General features: G+C 37.8%; 1 protein-coding gene across 3 annotated transcripts in view; it reads left to right on the top strand.

Annotated features, from left to right (window-relative positions):
- The window catches only part of RPS6KC1 (ribosomal protein S6 kinase C1), an 87970-nt gene that overhangs the window by 1975 nt on the left and 69267 nt on the right, over positions 1–16728 (top strand). For 2 of the 3 annotated variants that reach the window (XM_064648257.1, XM_064648253.1), the window contains exons 2-4: positions 2801–2836; positions 7227–7347; positions 14912–15027. In XM_064648257.1, the coding sequence (XP_064504327.1) occupies positions 2801–2836; positions 7227–7347; positions 14912–15027 (273 nt within the window). Of the gene's footprint in view, positions 1–2800; positions 2837–3814; positions 3837–7226; positions 7348–14911; positions 15028–16728 lie in introns of those variants that run through there. The other variant, XM_064648256.1, reaches the window with a different exon arrangement.

The following is a 16728-nucleotide window of genomic DNA, read 5'->3' as shown; positions in this document are numbered from 1 at the left end:
ATGCTTGATATCACAGCACTCCAGCTGTATTTGCTTATCTGATGCTCAGCAACTTTAGGGGACCACCAGGAAAAAAGTGAGGTGGATCTTCCAGTTGTATTGAAGATCATTCTGACTGAGATCTAGGGTAGTCAGTACATGTTAGTGGAGATTTGTAGTTACTTAGTGTGGTATATGAGTGAATCTTTTGTGAAATGAAGTTATAGGAATTTTGTGTTTCAATGCAATGATAGATAAATAATCATGGATGAGAAAGCACTTGTTTAGCATGTCCCTAAACACCTGACCCACAGCGTAACTACCCATGCAGTCTCTTCTGAGTGCTAAGGAGGTCTATCCTTATTGCAGCTTGTTCTTGAAGGTTTTGTTTGTTTAGCAGAGAATATGTATTTTATTTACTTGTAAACTGTGAAATAATTGGAAATGCAGACAAGATTAAATGAATATTGGCTTTTTAATATCCATTTTCAAAGGCTAAGGAAGAGAAAGAGATATTAGCAGGTTGTGATATGAGGAGTATTCTTTGATGATATCTGAAAATATAGGCCACTAATAAAAGTTCAGCTGATTTGGAAGATTACAATTATTAATGATAATTAAAATTCTAATGAGTTATGTTGGATATCTGCAGGTCAGACAAGGAATGGTATAATCTGAAATACTTTGCTTGATGGTTAGTATTCTTGTAGGATCTCTGTTTTTCAGAGCCTAATGCAGTAATTGTGCATTGCTTAGCTCATTGATGGGTATCCTAGTGTTATTTTTAAAAATAGGTGAAAGTTGCTTGCATTAAGGATTTGTGGAAGGAGCTGACTGCATTGATCTGCGTGGAAGGATTAAAAAAGTACATGGAAAATTTGGGGGATTGGGTTGTCTTTGCCAGGTCTCTAGGTTGATTATAGGTTGGATGGAAGGGGCAGACCTCTTCTGAGATGATTGACCTTCAGGAAAGGATATTGAAGAACAAAGTAGGACAACACATAAATTATTGCATACTGACTTAAAGTTGGCATGGCTGGTAGATATAGAAGGCAATGTAACATTAGAGCAAGTGTGAAACAGGGCCTCTGGGTTTTATTCCAGATTCTTACTAACTGGCTGGGTAATTACTCATCTCTCTGGGTTTCCTTCTGCCCATCTGGTAACTTACCTTGCTGCCAAAACTGTTGCAAGGCTTTAACTAAAGGTGAACTGCAAAGCAAAGCAGTTGGTGTCTGCCCTTTGGTGTTCTTCTGTGATGTGTAGCCATGCCTGTGATATTTTCATCCCCCAGCTCTACAGGCTCCTTATATCAAGTACGCCAGCTATTAGAAAAGAAGGTTAGAAATATTTCACCAATTATACTTATAAACTGCCTGGTAGTCAATGAAAGAGCAACAGCCACCAAGGTTAAAATTTGGTAAAGTTGCCAAATGTTAGATTACTCAAGAGTGAGGAAAAGTTGAGAAAGGTTTTATCAAAAGATAGACTACGCTGGAAGAAGAGGACTTTGATGTGCTGAGGTGAGAGAAAGAACTTAGACTTGTGAAGGAAAATGTTTCAGGTCTTTTGGAGGATAGCTAGAAAAGGTAACACTTCTTTTTTCTGTTTTGTGTCCTCCACAATGTGTGAAAGATGACAGTGGCTGGGTTGTGTAGTAAACTGATGGTATGAAATCTGGGAGGCTTTGGCAAGGATTCTTGAAAAATGGAAGGGAGGAAGAGAGCTAATTTGTGGGGAGTATAAGGGTGTGTTACTGTCACGTATCAAGAGGAAAGTGTAGATTCAGTGACTTCCATCTCAGAGCAACAGCTGCCTGGTGCTTGTGGTACAGTGGGATGGAGTGTGAGTCTCTGGGGTGCAAGTAGTGTGGACTCCTTGTGCTTGCCTACACGCATCACCTGTTCACAGCATCAATTATTCTGGGGTGTGCCACTGTGAAGATAGTCCCAGATGGATTGAGAATGCCCTATTTTGCTTTAGCTAACAATGGACTAATTATTTTGTTAAACAGCTTTGGCTCTTATAATGAAGGACATACTGACATGCACAAGATAATTGCAGTTATGAATTAAAGATGTCTCTATTTGGTTTGTATGTTTGTGTGGATATGCTCTTACTGCTGTTTATAAGACCAGTTCAAAACTTGGATTACAAAGGCTTTTGCAATCAATATTTATTTAAAGAAAAAAAAAACCCTGACAAAATAGAGGCATCTTTATGGTGTGCAGCCAAGCCTCGCTTTTACTGCAATCTTCCCCTGGACAAAGTCGTTTATAATTAATTAGGCAAAGAGTATTTAAGGAGAAACAAATACGCAAGGGTAGAGTCAGATGGCTCTGTCCGCGCACTGGTGGTTGTAAGTAAAGTGGAAATAGTGTCTTAGTAAATGAAAAACCTCACATTTAGAGTGAGGTGGTGTGCAGCTTATGTAGCTTTATAAAAGCTTTATAACCTGAACGAGCTCTGCTTATTGGGAGTAATGTGGCCCTACTAAGAATTAATAGGAAGAGGCTGGAGAGACGACTGAGGATGTGCTCTACCTGGCTTTGTTTTGAGAGATGCCTTTTGTGCCATTTTGCCTAGAATGTACATCTTGCTTTGTGATCACGACTGACTGCTGCTAAAATATCTCACCATGTTGTATTTGGGTATTAGACTTCTCTAAAACTACCTGAAAACTTTTCTGAATGTGCAGGAACATGCAGCTGTTTGCCTTTTTCCAGATTTTTCTCTTCAGCAACAAATCATTATATGTTACTCTTTAACTTTCAAACCGAAAATCCGAGTGCTTATTTTTTTTGTTTGTTTTGCTTTTCAGATTGTTTCAAGAAAAAATCCAGAGGATGTCCAGGAGGTAACAGTTTAAACTTGTGCAAATGTCTTTATGTATCACACTATGCCTTTTGAAACATCTTTGATGTAATTTAGCAGTTTCTGTGTGTTTTGTCATTGTAATTGAGCGAGCACTTTTCGTATGTTTTCCGTTTGTCTTCAGCTCTCATGGTTGAAAACAGTAGCTGCTGTAACATGTTGCATTTTATCCCTCAGTGATGAATCGTGACTTGAAACAAAGTCTTAGGGAGTAAAGTGTCTTTTGATGACAAAACTGCTTTGATAACTTTGCAAGCTCTTTTCTCGGGGCTGGAATTGGCAAATTGATGGTTACTTAACTCCTACTGGTAAAATTAGAGATCAGTCCACAATTCAAGTCTTAGGTCTCAGCTGTAGGTACTTTTTTCCTCTTTAACCACTTCACTGAAAAGCCTACACCATTACTGTCTATTAGTGAAGAGTGAAAACGGAGGAGCATAGGAGTAGTTGAGAGAAATTAGACTGCAAGTCATACATTATGCCTATATCTCTGAGTCTCCTTTAGTATTTTTCCACTGATATGCTTTGATAAAACTCTAAAATTGCTTACACTTTACCTCTTCTGAAAAGTCTGTGAATAAGGATCTGCGGTATTCTTGTGCCTCTTAAATGCCTCAAAAGTCTGTCACAGAAGCCATTTATTGATACAAAAAAGTACATCCTGTGTGTGGGTTGTGGATTTTTTTTTTTTTTTTTTTTTTTAGATTAAGAAACTTTTTTTTCCCCCTCTTGATTTTTTTTTTCTGGAGTAATGACTTGACATGGATACTATTACACTATGTACATGCAAAATCTTCCTTCAAAAGCACAACTTTATGGCTTTTCAGACATTGTGTAACTTATGCATATGTTTGATTTGTGGTGCAGTCTCTTACTACAGTTGAGGAGAACCTGCACAGATGATGAAAGAAGAGCTCATAAATGAATTCATTGCATCTCTCTGTGTGGTCAAACATGAGTTATTGATTAGTGGCTTGGCAGAGGTGAGAATTGGCTAATAGACCTAACATGCCTTTATTGCATCCTTTTTTGAAATCTCGAGAATCAGACAAGCATGAGCATTCCTGCTTTTTGCAATTTTTTTAATGTCTAGAAGATTAAAATAACCTATCAGAATCAGAGATGATCATGGATCTAGTTTTAGAGCTTCATTACTGTAGTTTGTAGCTTGATGTTCACCTTTTCCAGGAAGACTCCTGAATTGAACCTACCCATGAGCACACTCTGCCATTACCTAAATCTTCATTTGTGAGGAAAAACACTTTATAGCAGCTGCTGATGAGCCCATTCATCAGAAAAATATATTGTAAGTGTCTTTCAGCTAGAGTATTGCATGAATGTATGTTAAGGAGTTTTGACACAGTAGCAAAACCATGTCTTTTAGTTATTGCTTTGATCTGTGGCTGTAGGTGAGCCACGCAGAGTTCCACGTTAGACAATAAGAGGACATAAATATGCTATGAACCTGTTGATGGTTGTCCTTTTCCACCCTTCATTGTACCAAATTAATGATTCTGCTTGTGGCAGCATGTGGGGTGATTCTGTTATAAGCATGCATCTGAAAATAATGAGTTATTAAAAGGAATATCCTAGATGATAGTTGCCATAAGGGTGAATTGTAGTCAGAAAACTCCATAAATTGGGAGCTTTTCTGTTATAGGAGCCTCTTATGATAAAAATAGAATTGTGGGCAGCCTTCCAAAGAAAAGGGATATGCCCCTAACCTGCTCCCACTGGAAATAAATTTACCTCAGTTTTCCAGGATTAGAAATTTAATAGATAATTTTGTGCACACAACCACTCCATTGCTTTAGGATCTGTCTTGTGGAACCCCCTTCTCACACCCAGATAGGACCACATAGCTGTGCCTGCCTCCTCATTCAGAAGTCTCTGTCACTGCTGTGATGTTAATACATACATTACATATGTACAACTGCACATAAGTCTGTATGCTGTGACCTCAGCTCTACTTGCCAGTTTTCCATCACGTCTTTTAGCTGCCCTTTGGGACACAAGCCTTTACTACAGCATCTCTCCCACTGCAGCCAATTACAATTCAATAGAATCCCTGCTGTTGTTGCTGGGGCAGGAAGGATGATAACCTGGTAAGGGCTTCCTTCTCAAAAGGATGAAAGAAATTAACATGGAGTTTTGTGTGAGGAGTTATTAGATACAGAAAGGCTGGCATAGTGAAGTTTAATTGCCTTGTTTCTGGAGACTGATGGTGGCAACATGGCATGTGAGGCGATTGCAGCTAGGGTAGTCTTGTGGGTTTTTTCCCCTTTTTAATCAGGGAGGAGAAAGGCTTGTTCATTGTGGAACAGACGAGTTGCATGAGTTAATAAGATCCACTGGCTTTAGCCATGACAAGCACCTTATTGTGTTACAAGTGTAACATATGTTTTATGATATACTTGCTGTGCTTCGTTGGGCCTCGAAGTACAGTGTGTCCTTCCTCAAAATCTGTTTTCTAATGAGTGTGTTAGAGTGGGAACTGCTAACTTTGCTGAGCCACATGTGTGCAGAGGCATGTTTTCCATGAGCTCGTGAAAGGTTTCAGGATGACCTTGACTGCTTTTTGCTATGCAAGTTACTTATGGATATTTATTTTTTTCCTCTTGACTCTTGGGTGATCATTTGCAGCATGAAAAATGATGCTTTTTTAGTAGAGCAGAATCTCATGCTTTTATTTTCTGGCAGCTTTTCATGTTGTCCCGAAATATTGACAATACAGTTACTTAATATTTAAAGAATTCACCATCTTAAGCAATTTTACTTGCTATACGTACACTGCTCAAGAAGTGCTAATCATCCACTTTCTAGATATTGGATTAGATAGAAGTACATAATTGAAAAATTATTGTTTCTGATAGCAAAATGACTAGCAGGCCTTCTTGAGATTCCCCCATTTGTTGAACTTCACAGAGTACCAGTTATAGTTAAGTCCTGAACATGCGTGCCAATAAGGGAGTCTGAATCAGAACTGCTAGTTTCAGTATAGCTGAGTTGATAAGGTGGATAGAGTGTCACCATACTAACACTTTGCATATCCACTGTTAATAGTCATCTTGCCCCATATCTGCATTGTTCTGTAGGTAGGGCTTGCATCTGCTGAAACTTGGAAGGCCTCTGATCTTAGTGTTTAAAAATAATCCCCAAACAAAACCCCTCCAAAACACCAACAAAACAACAACAAAAATGTGCTAAATCTAAATGTTTTACTTAGCTTTAACTCTGGTTTGCTTGAAAGAAGTACCTTTTCAATTATGATTGCTCATGAGAGGTCAACCTGTTAAATCATTCAGAAATATTTGGAATATTTTAAATTGTGGTTAGTTGTATTAAGCTAATTGGGATATTTGAGTGATGCAACAGGGGAATCAACTGCTGAATGCCTTGCAGTTTCTCCCTTTTTTTTTTTTTTCATTCTGTTCTACTTTACATTACTATTGAGGTTTATTATGATGGCTTAGTGAGTCTGACCAAAAACAAGATCAAGATATAAAATATCTTTGTTAATTTTTTTTTTTCATCCTGATAGCAAACCGGTTAGCAGTCAAGCATATATTTTGTTGTTTAGTTCTTTCCTTGGCTTGATTTTCCTATTGGGTTCTCCTTCCTTGAATGGAAAGAATAGAAAGAATGGAATGGAAGAATGATAAGGTAGATACCTGACTGAGAGATGACTACTAGGTAAGAATAGATCAGGAAAACCTGGTATAATGAACCAATGCTGTCTTAACATTCCTAAAGTTGGAGATTTTGTCCAGATTACAAAAGGAATATATTCTTTTTTGATCAACGTTACTACTAATAAACCGTTTAAAATGGGGGCTTGCATTTACATCTACATTTTACATACGCAGTTTAAGAGCTGTTTTGTAGTCCTGGGTGCTTAATATGCTGTCCTTAAGAATCCCTTACTGGTATGGATTTCTCTTCACTCGTTTCCTCTTTTGTTGTTGTGTCTCTTCCCCCCACCTGCAGCTGCACCAAGCACAGCACGCTGTTGAATGTCGGATAGTGCAACACTCCTATTCAGCATTTTTTCCTCTCTTACTGGTTCCCTATGTAAATCTGGATCTCAGTGTGACCGAAGCAGCGCTGCCTTTGGCCTCTCTTGTTTCTTTTTTTTCAGCTTTGCCTTAATGTTTTTTCTATGCACTGTAGTGTTGTTGCTAAAATGCGGGTTGGGGACAGATAATGACCATTTTTTTTTATGCCTGTTACAGCTGACAATTCAGATTGTATGTGTTTGTTAAACAAATTTGCTCAAGTTGGTGCTGTGATATGATTAAATAGGTATATTTGTGGTGTGATGCAATGGGAACAATGAACCTCACTAATACTTCTCTCCCCTTTCTCTGCTTCAGATAGTCGTTTGGAAGAGATACAGTGACTTTAAGAAACTGCACAAAGATCTCTGGCAAATCCATAAAAACCTATGCAGACATACAGAGCTCTTTCCACCTTTTGCCAAAGCAATAGTATTTGGTAAGCATAATTTCTCCCTGACCTGCTAAAATTCTTTGATAACTCAGTATCTATAAATACATCTTGTTTTGCAGCTGGATGGGAAATTTTCCATGTGCTTTTGCTACCCAACTTACTTGTAGGTGTGTTGGTATCACCACTTGATACTTTTATTTATTTTTGTAACAGGGATATTTGTGTTCTTGCCTCCATGTTAGACATAGTAGCCGAGATATCTTTACAAGGTACATTCCCTGTTTTCAGGAGAATAAAGTCTGTATTAGCTTTGTGAACAGCACTTGAACAACGAACAAAGTTTTTCATATATGAGCTGTCTGATATTTAGTGATGAGTTACAGTAAAGTATCAAGTGCTTGTTACAGAAAAAGATTTTTATTTTAGGAATTGGAGTGCAATTGTCAGTTTTATCTAGATAGGCTTTTGAGATCAGTTTTACACATACCAGTTAAATATTTCACCAAAACCTGTGGATTGTGACTCTACAGGAGAAACAAGTGACAAAAAGGAATTAGATCTTACAGGTCTTAACTTAATCCTGATGTATATGTTCTCATGAATGAGCTACGTGTGGATTTCCAGTGAAATGGTGGGACTCCATATAGAATTCCACCTTACCACACTTTTTTCAGCGGTGCTGTGTTTATAAAAGAAACTTTTTTAGTGTGTGTTCTTTGTGTTCAGCACAAACTGGTGCTGGTTTTTTTTTTTTTTCTAAGGTGTTGCTACTGTCTGGAATGGGTTTTGTGCTTCTTGGTGTGCATCTACTGCCTGCTTTCCAGCCTTTTCCCCCAAGCATTTAAAAGTTGTTTTTTCTTCTTAAGTTATGGTGTCCGTTAAGTGTTTGACATTTCTTTACATGCATCTATCATGTCACATTTGGTTTGGTTTTGGGTGAGCTTTTTGGTTTCTAAAGTGCTTTTGGGGTTGCTGTAGCATTTCCATGGCACTTATAAGTTGTTTTAGTCTGTTTTGGGTTTTTTTTAAGCACCCAGCCTGTGGTGGTTGTGGTGCTTGTTGTTGTTGTTGTTTTGGTTTTTTTTTTTTTTGCTTTGTTCTTTTTGCATATTTTTAAGCATCTAGCATATTTGGTGGTTTTTTGGCAAACATCTACCATGTACTCTCTTTGTTGAGATTTTTGGTGTAAATTTTGTGCTTTTTTTTGGCATGGTTTTTGGTTCCTAATGCATCGCTGCAGCATTTTTATGTGGGCTTTTTTGATTTTTTTTTTTTTGTCCAACATTTCTTAGGTGTAGCTTTTTTTCATGCATATACTGCAGGTTTTTAAGCATTTTTCATCATTTTTTAACAAGTCCAGCATGTTTGACATGCTTTGCAAGCGTTTTTGAGGCATTTCGAATTCTGTAGAATGGTTTTGGTGATCCTTTATAGTTTGTTGGGTTTTGGGTTTTTTGGGGGGGCGTTTTTAGGTGTGGCTTGGTTCCTAGGGCATGGCTATGATGTTATTTCTGTCCTGGATTTCTTTGGTGGTTTTTTTAGCATACATGTACTGTATAATTTTTCAGTGCATTTTTAAGTTATATGGTGGGACTTTTTTGTGTGCCCAGTATATTTAGTGTTTTTTTTAACATGCATTTGCCATGTGCCTTTTGTCATGGGCATTTTAATGGGTTTTTAATCTTTGGACATCTGTTTGGCATTTTTTTTTTTTTTTGCATGAGTCTACCACATGCTCCCTTTTTTTTTTTTTTTAAATGTGGTTTTTGGCAAGGTTTTCAGTTTCTAAGATGTTTTAGGGTAGACTTTTGGGTTAAGGCCTCTTCATATTATTTACAAGTTGGTTTAGTGTGGTGGTGTGTTTTTTTTTGTCGTTGTTTGTTTTTATTTTTTATTTTTTTATTTTAATTAGCATTCAGCCTGTGTTTATGGCTTTTCTATGCACCTTGTGTGCTGTTTAGTGTCCAGCCTGTTTGACATTTTTTTGAATGCATCTACCACGTGCTGTATTTTCAGCAAAGTTTCTGGTCTGGGTGTTGCATGATTTTTTTGGTGTGGGTTTTGGTTCTTACAGCATTGTCACTGCATATTTGGCTTGACTGTGATGGTGTTCTGAGGGTCCAGCACGTTTGGCATCTTTTGGCATGAATTTTAATTTCCCACGTGCTCCTTTTCTGTCCCCCCCGTTTAGGTTTTTGCACCTTTTTTTTGAATGTTTTTGGTTTCTCAGGCATTGCTGCAGTGTTGTTTTCCATTGTCATTTTGTTTCTAATGTGTTTGAAATGTACAGCACACTTCAGCATGGGGTTGGCTTTTTTTTTTTTTTTACCTCCTGCTTCCACATGCTTTTTTGTGATTTCTTCCCATATTTTTTTAGCATTTTTAGTGTTCAGCATGTTTGGCATTTTTTGGCACACATCTAGTGCATCCTTTTGTATGTATTTGCACATTTTCAATGTGTTGGGCCTGTTTTTGTTGTTATTGTCATACATGTTTTTGTATGTTTTGATGTGTGTCGCACATTTTAGCAACCAGGCAGTGTTTGGTGTGTTTTGACACATATCTAGTGCTGATTTTTGCAGGTTTTTTGTGTGTAACATATTTTAGCAGTGTTAAGCATGCATCTAGAGCATATTTTCCCACATTTTCTTTGTGTCTCACATTGGTATATTTTATTATCCAGCATGTGTTTCACATTTTTTGGCATGCATCTATTGCATCATGTTTTTTCATGTTTTTCCTTTTGTAATGATTTTAGAGTGTTTTGGTGTCTGGTATGCTTTTGGCAGTTTTTTGCATGCTTTCAGCATAAGCTTTTGGGCACCCTAGCATTTTTTTTGGGTCTTCTGTATTTTTATTTTTTATTTTTTTGTTGAGTGATGATTTTTTATTTTTTTAATTTTCTCCTCTTTTTGTGTGTTATGCTTCTTGGTGTGGGGTTTTTTGTTGCTGTTGTTTGGTTAGGATTTTTTTGCTATTTACTATTACTTTGGAATAATCAAGCCTGCCTGTTTGGACAGTGCCAAACTGAGGTTGTTTAGTCAGCCTTTTTTCCACCACTTTATGTGACAGCACTGTAATACTGCCACTAGCTACTCATCCTGTAGCGGTGTTTGCTGGCTCTTTGCCTTGAGTGATGGAGAAACTGTATCAAACTCCCCTGGAGGCCAAACCTCAGTCTGCAAAGCACAAATTTTGCTTTTGATACTTCAGGACCAAATACTGCCACAGACATGTAATTTTTGAGAGAGAGGGGTAAAAAGAAAATCAAGGTGGAAGAAGGTATCGGCTTCTAATATCTTGAATAATTTTAAATTGCCATAAATGCAAATTAGCTGTTTTTATAGTAGCTCTGTAAGCAAGGACAGAATTGAGTGAAATCCTTTCTAAAAAACATCCTTCTTCTATTGTATTTGGTGAACAAAAGTGACTGCAGTGTGCATGGTGAGAGAAGGAAATCCACAGAAATATTCAATGCAGTTATTTATAAAAAAGCTCTTTGAAATTAAACAAAACAGACCTCACTACATTTGAATGAAACTGAGCCACAGAAGAATACAGGAAAGTGGAGATAATGTAAAAATGAATTTTAAATGATAGCTGGAAGGAACAGAACTGTCTGACTCTTCAGTTTAAGAATTATTTTTCAATTTACAGCGTAAAATTTTACCTTTACAGCATAAAATTTTTCCTTCCATCTCACTTCTACACATAGTAACCGCCACATGATTTATTTTAATTTAAAGCATTTGTGCTCCGAAAAGTCCTAGTATTTTTTCTACTAGAGGAGAAATAGAATCTTAGTAGATTTTTGAGGTTTTGACAAACTTGTTTTCAGTCTTGTTCATTAGTGGTGAGCTGCAAGGTCCATCTGTCTTAAGATCTTTTGTTTCCAAGCTGCATTGAGGGAGCATTTCTGCAGTGTTTGTTCCCTGTGGTGATGTTACATTTGTTGCAGCTTTTAAACTAGTTACTAATTAGAAGTGCCAGTAGTTGCTGGCAACCGGTTGGTTTTTTATTTTTTTTGGATACCTGTGCTTTAAATAATGCACCTACATATTTTTTTTGCAGAGAGTGCACTTTACAAAATGAGCATTGGTGGTTCTGACAGTTGTACTACTTACCTGTAGTAGAAGTGTTAAACCTGAGCAGTGTCTCCAGCGTTCGGAGTTTCAGGAGGCGGTGTGGAGAACTGAGGTGTATTTAAAAACAAATGTGGTGTGCTGTGCTTCCATATTTCCTGCAGCTAAAGACTTGCCACATCTGCAGAGCTGAGCTCTGTTGCATGCTTTACACCTCAGCTATTAATACGAATGCAGGTGTGTGTATTTTTTATGGTGTTGCAATAGAGCTGCTCGCGTCAAAGCAAGAAACTTGTTATGGATGTGACAAAGAAAATCACCTGACTTTTTCTGTACTTCACTTGAACCTTTTCTACCCATCTTATGGGAAAAAACCCAGTGACCTTGATCTTGGAAATCTAAAATGTCCTAACAGATCCAGTTGTTAAAATCATACCTATTTCCGTGACATGATTAGTGTCCTACCCTAACACGCATCAACATAATTTCTTCAGTACTTTCAAACTACTTTTTTTTGTTGTTGTTGGACACTGTAAGTATTCCCACATGTTAACTATACATGGGATTTTACCAAAATATGGGTAAATCTGTGTTCATCATGTCTCTTATCTAACAACTGCTGAAGTGTACTCTAGTATAAAAAAAACCTACAACCCCCAGCCCTGCCAAAAAAGAAGCAGCTCCCCCCAGATATCGCTTCTGTGTGTCAGAAAGTCAATGTACATTAAAGTAGCATATTTAAGAACTTGGTGTCATGTACAATAGGAAGTCTTGTGAGAAACTAACTGAAACATGAACACAAACCTTGCCAGATATTTTGTTGTTCAAGTTTGCTCCACAGAATTAATTGTGGATTCTCTTTACAGGAATTTACATTTGGCTTTCATGTATATAAGAAGTTTTGAATGGATCATCACTGGAGGAATAGCAGAACTGTGCTATTGCACATGTTGCTTGCTAAAATTGTAGCTGACACTTCTTAAAAACCCTGGAAAGACATAGTCCTATAATGAAGTTTACATGTGTCTGAGAGATGTAAAGAATAGCAGAAATAATGTGGATTTAGATGAAGGATGACTTTTTGAAGAGTCATGCTATGTAAGCATCTTTGAACATCTCATTGAGAAGGGTGATAATGAAAGTATTGAGCAATACAGGAAAGTATGAAAAAAGGAAGAGGGGGAAGGACTTAGGCAGGGTTGCCTGGGAATTAAACTGCCGGCAAGATGGCAGCTAGTCTGTGAACTGAACCAGTACTGAATTATGCTCTTCCTTCCCCCAGGGTCCTCTAGTTCTATAAGTAGTTGTCCTGATGGTGTATCATGATGCTGCAGGGCTGGAAAAATGTGACAGTGAGTGATGTTTCAACAGCTCTGTTCAAACATGTATATTTATTTTCTTTTTTAGCTCAGCTTCCTAAGAAACCAAGACTTGTGTAACTGTGCTCTCAGAACGGAGAACCTCTTACTCATGTGGCTAATATCAGCTAAATCTGAGAGTGAAGGTGGTTGCAAATGTAATTATATTTCTGCAAAGTCTATGAAACAGCAGCTGAGTAAGAAGAGAGCATGTGCTTTGGTGCTGGTGAGGGCCAGGCAGACTCAGCTCATACCTGTAGGTTTGTAGCTGCCTGGCAATAGGGGAACACACACTGGTTAGTCTGGCAGTGCTGATCCTGGTGTGTGCTATCTGGGGCCCAGTGGGAGTACTGAGAAGATGTGCATAAGAAAAATTAGTTTTTGTTGGGCTTGATGATAACTTGGAACAGGGAGAGATTTTTGGTAAATGAGGAAACATATCTTACAGAATTACTTTCTTGCAAAAGTTATCTGTTTCTGGTGTTGTTGCATGTTTACTTCTTCACGATTGATTTTGTATTGCATTATAAGTGTTCATGTTATTTTGTAGATTCATTTAACTGGCCCATGCTGCTGTGCTTTGCTGAGAGAAGTTGGTTTTGTTTTTTTTTTTTGATGTCCAGTTTTGCATGGAATGAACCAAGAGCCCTAATGCACCCTCAGTGTTGCTCTGAACACATAGGAAGTTTGATGAGCAGTTTAATAAAGCCTGATTTCAGTGTTGCCACTCAGTGTGGTAGCATTGCTTTTGCCTTCTTTCTGCTTGCTTGTTGCTCACTCTTTTGTACAGCTGATCATGTTTGTGCAGCTGAAACGGCAGGGTGAGCAAGGTACGGAACCAATCAAGCTGAAAATTAGCCCAATGATGTCTTTTCTTTTCTTTCATGGAAAAAATAAGCCCCAAAAGCTTTGTTTGTGATCTTGTGAGTATGTGTGTGTCTTTTTGGTTTTATTTTCTTTTTTCTGGTACCGCATGGGCAGGAGCTATTTACTTGAAGAATTTCTGGAAAGAATCCTGCTTTGATACTTTCTTCTGGGATTATTTTTTTGCTTGCTCTAAGTATAAATGAATTTTGCTTTTGTATTCAATGTTTCTTTTGTCCTCTTCAAAGGTTAATGCCACAGAGCTGTCACAGGTGGTTCTTATTTTTCTGGTCATGCTGTTATAGCAATACTGTTTCTTACACTTGTCTTCCCAGTCCTTTTTTTCCCTCTGTACAGCGGTTCCAATATCTGTTCTATTCTCCTTCAATTATTACTGTTAACCTCTGCCCTTTTTCTTTTGTAAACTTGTAACTATTTCAACAACAAAGTGATGTTGATATAAAAAGCTAAAATAAGTTATGTGCAATTGTGAAGGATGTGAATGTAAGGTAGCAATCCAAGGGTTTTCTCCTGAGAAGCAAATCTCTTCAGGTGAACTGTGTGATTGTTTTTTAAGTATGTTTTTTCTAATTGGAATGTTTTGGGTGCTGGGTAGGGAAAAAGGAAGGCTCATACATTTTAGTAAATGAGCTGCTTTCCGGCTCTGTTTACCTCTTGAATCCAGAGGGAGATGAGATCCTGTCTGCATGGAACTACTTCAGAGGAAGGCTTCGGTGCCTGGTGGCAGGGCTTCACCATCTCCCTTACACTTTGTCTCCTCCATAAATGGCACCTTGGAATTGATGATCTGTTTGGGGGCTTTTAGTAATACTTTGTTTACTATCTGCTCATATTGTGCACTGTTCTTGAGAATATGTGAAGATTGCTCAGCTCCTTACAGGATTTGGGCCGTAATCAAGGCTGACACTGACTGGCATATTGTCAAATTGTGCATGTATCATTTATTGTTAGATAACACTGGACATCCGTTAGTGTCTCTTGGCTAATCAAGAGTGTTGCCTCACATATTCTTACGATGAGAGGGCGAAGGATTCTTGTCGTAGCTGCCAGCTTTCATCATCCGAGTGGATTGCAGAAGACGGGACTCTAGGGACAATTGAGAATAGGAAGTTTGAAGATTTGCTATATTCTCCTGAAGCATTGGAGTGACTTTCATAGACTCAGGGCATTGTCTCCAGAAGGTTGCTTTTGTCTCGTTTGTTTTTTTTCTTTTCCGTTGTAGTTATTATTGCAAAATAAATGTGTAGTTATTTCTCAAACTGTCAATCTGTGTGTCTCTTCCAGGGCGATTTGATGAGACTGTGATTGAAGAAAGAAGGCAATGTGCTGAAGATCTGTTGCAGTTTTCTGCCAATATCCCTGCTCTCTATAACAGCAAACAGCTGGAAGAGTTTTTTAAGGTTGGTTAGCATTTGCAGAAGTATTTGCTTCTTACCGATGTAAATAAAATATAGTGCTGATTCTGTTTTACTTTAAAAACTGGGTGAGAGTGAGCTGAACTGACATGCTTTGTGAAGGGACTGGGGGTTTTCCGTTCACTCTAGAAATGTGGCTTTAAAAAAAACCCCACGCCACACCCCTTCAAGGTGGAAAGTTTTACAGGAACTTCAGGTGAAGGGATTCAAAATTTATTTTTTCATTAAATGATGAGCAAAACCTGTGATGATGAATCTAGGTGTTCAGTAGGGAAGTAATAAAATATTGTCATTGTTTCTGTATTTTAAGTAGGTGTTTATAGTTTCAAACTAAAGGAACGAAGACTGTTTAGACTGTTTCCATATGGTCTCTTATGGACTCAGGTCCATGACAACAAATTTGGCATATAGTCCAACATGCTGTGTGTACAATGTCGTGAAAACCAGTCTCCATAACGTATCTAACAATACATTGATATGGACTTCCTCTTTATTACAGCTGAAGCAGTTTGTTTTCAATAGTTCCTTCAAACCCCTTTATTTTCAGTAGCTTAGTCTAACATTCTGCAAACTCATAAGCATAAATTTACATGTAACAATAATAGTAACTCCCTGGAATTAAGGAAATACTCATCTGGCTGAGATGGGACTTAAACGTATGAATGTGTTAAGTATATTTAAATGATACATATGCAAAAGCAAAATTAAACTGAGGCTTAAAATTCTCATTTTCATGATGAAGTTATTGCAGAGTTCTTTATAATACTTAAAATAATTTTCTTTAAGCATTAGTGGCAACAATAAGTGGGAGACTGGGTTAGAATATTTTACTTTTTGGTTAATTTTCACTTGCATTTTTTCAGTTCTTTGGAAATACTTCTGTGTTTTTGGATACTTTTTCAGAGCTCTCTTCTGCCCCTTTGCTTAATAAAAGTATTACTTTTATCCTCCCAATGGACCTTTCCTGGCTTTGCAAGGAAATGAATAAAACTAGGAAAACGTTAACTTTTTTAGGAGCAACTATGTCTACCAGGGGAATTATGCAAATGTAATAATTGAGGCTCATTTGTTAGCTGATGTGGTGTTATGCTTTCCTGTAGGAGAGCCTTGGGTTTTGATCAGCTCAGCCCGTGTCCTTTAGCTCTGTTCATGGGTGATTTTTGTTCGTTTTCAGATTTTTGTGCAAATAGCCATGGAGAGAGAGACTTGGACAATAAATTTTTAGAAAAAACTAAAGGGAGTGCTGTGTGTATCAAAAGAATGAGCTGGCTAGGTTGAAAATGTGCTGGGCTAGTTCAAGACAGATTAGCAGTGTCCGTATGTAACACAGCCTTGAAAATGGTGCAGTTTCTGTTAAAGTTACATGGAAAGTGTGCACCCAAGATTTGAAGCAGAAATTTAAGAAAAACCCATGTATGTGGTTTCTAGTGCAAGTAATTGTTCCTGTTATTACTTCACTTGTCCTTGATTCCTTTCAGGCTTGAGAGGGAATAATGTGTCTTGGTATCTTTGTCCAGTCTTGACTGACTGAACTCAAGACAGTGGGTCATGGGTGGGACATGAGTCTGACAGGCAAACAGTCCTGTGTGAGGGACCTGCTGAGCTTAGGAGCACCACTGAATGGCACAGACTATAAATGACACAGGACAGCAGGAACATGATTGTTCTCTTCCTGTTAGATTTGAG

The sequence above is a fragment of the Pseudopipra pipra genome, chromosome 3 (assembly GCF_036250125.1).
Source record: "Pseudopipra pipra isolate bDixPip1 chromosome 3, bDixPip1.hap1, whole genome shotgun sequence".
NCBI lineage: Eukaryota > Metazoa > Chordata > Aves > Passeriformes > Pipridae > Pseudopipra > Pseudopipra pipra.
Note: the sequence above shows the minus strand (reverse complement) of the source record. Positions and strands in the feature narration are given on the sequence as shown.